The sequence below is a fragment of the Sinocyclocheilus rhinocerous genome, unplaced genomic scaffold, assembly GCF_001515625.1.
Source record: "Sinocyclocheilus rhinocerous isolate Xijiao unplaced genomic scaffold, SAMN03320098_v1.1 C36555808, whole genome shotgun sequence".
In the NCBI taxonomy this organism is placed as follows: Eukaryota; Metazoa; Chordata; class Actinopteri; order Cypriniformes; family Cyprinidae; genus Sinocyclocheilus; species Sinocyclocheilus rhinocerous.
The window spans coordinates 1-1,289 of NW_015783040.1; the positions used below are offsets into that span (position 1 = coordinate 1).

The 1,289-nt window shown below is 36.1% G+C and overlaps 1 protein-coding gene across 1 annotated transcript; it reads right to left on the reverse strand.

Annotated features, from left to right (window-relative positions):
• Window positions 1–252: 252 nt before the first annotated feature.
• LOC107736200 (IQ domain-containing protein E-like) lies at window positions 253–1,189 on the reverse strand. Its single transcript, XM_016547677.1, has 3 exons — window positions 1,055–1,189; window positions 871–941; window positions 253–423 (listed from the first exon to the last, which is right to left on the reverse strand). The coding sequence occupies exons 1-3, from the start codon at window positions 1,128–1,130 to the stop codon at window positions 274–276; spliced, it is 297 nt and encodes a 98-aa protein (XP_016403163.1). The 5' UTR covers window positions 1,131–1,189; the 3' UTR covers window positions 253–273.
• Between the last annotated feature and the right edge of the window lie 100 nt (window positions 1,190–1,289).

Consider the following 1,289-nt stretch of genomic DNA (forward strand, 5'->3'; position numbering starts at 1 on the left):
TCAATTTAATGCATCCTTGCTAAATAAAAGTATTAATTTCTTTGATATTTTCTTTTAAAATCTGAGCCCAGATTTTTGAACGACTGTGTACGTCTGATAATGTTCCACCCTGTAAATAATGCTTTTTAGATTTCATGACAATCAAGTTTGCAATTTAAAAAATCATATTGTTTTCAGTTACAAAGTGTGAACGCACAATGGCAGCCTGCTTTTGCAGTTACATTACAGTGTTGTTTATGCGTGTGGTGTGAAACAGGCCGCATTCACACTCAGCTACTCATTTACACAAAAAGGTGACTTGCTCATCACCTTCGTTGGATCCAACAGCTGCTCGATTTGTCTGTCTTTCTTAGCGTTTTCTTCTTCAAGACGCCGTAGCTTGGCTTTCATCTTGTCCGATTCAGTCTTTTGGGATCGGATGGTCTGAGAAAATGGAGAGCAAACACATGGGTACACGAAATTTCAGTGTGCATAACTCCACTTCAAATAGGAAAGCTACATTCTAGGACGGGAAAGCACATCTTAATAGATAAAACTGTGCAATACTAAAATACATCTTAAGAACCATTTCCTCCACTTGCATTGTGGGTAATATTAGCTCAAAAACCTTGCATAGATATATTTCCTAAAATCCAGCAAAAATAATAGACCATCCAGGAAGATTTGGCATACTATTTTTAGCTAATTATAATTTGGGACATAGTAATCCTAACCACTAATCCCTCATACACATATAGGATGGATAGTATGAGAGTTTGGATAAAGCCCAATTCGTTGAAAACATGCCGTCTGATGTAATCAAAATTCTAAAAACACATCCTCAAAAACACTTATACGTCATCGAGTGAGTGTGCGAGAGGTGAACTTCACCTTTTTTAGATCAATTATTTCATCATACATTTCCTCCTTCTCTTTGTAGTCTGGGGTCCCTGGAACATAACCTGATAAAGGAATTGCAAAAATAACAACATGGAGACAAAAAGAAAAAGAAAAAGAAAAATCATAATAACCGTTATGTGGACAAGTCAGGTTTATATATTGAGTTTTAGCTCACCGTTGGATGAAGAGAGGGAATATTTTGGCTTTTTCATTCCTAAGGCCTCCTTCAAGTATTCGGGTGTGCTGGTCATGGAGATGCTGGTCTGTGTGACACTGTAATCCGCTCTTTTTAGAGACTTTGACAATGTCCCTGAAGTAAAGAAAATTGAACCCTGTGAAGCCTCATATAGGAATAAATTTTTTCAAATGGAACGGTTTATTTAAACTTTAGATAAAATATTTTTTTTAAA

Bases quoted from the DNA above. Each gene is read 5' to 3' on its own strand.
- LOC107736200 (XM_016547677.1), bottom strand. From the start codon at position 1,130: ATGACCAGCACACCCGAATACTTGAAGGAGGCCTTAGGAATGAAAAAG. The intron at 942-1,054 runs GTGAGCTAAAAC...TTCCTTTATCAG, and splicing joins TTCCCTCTCTTCATCCAACG to GTTATGTTCCAGGGACCCCA. The intron at 424-870 runs GTGAAGTTCACC...CCATTTTCTCAG, and splicing joins AAATAATTGATCTAAAAAAG to ACCATCCGATCCCAAAAGAC.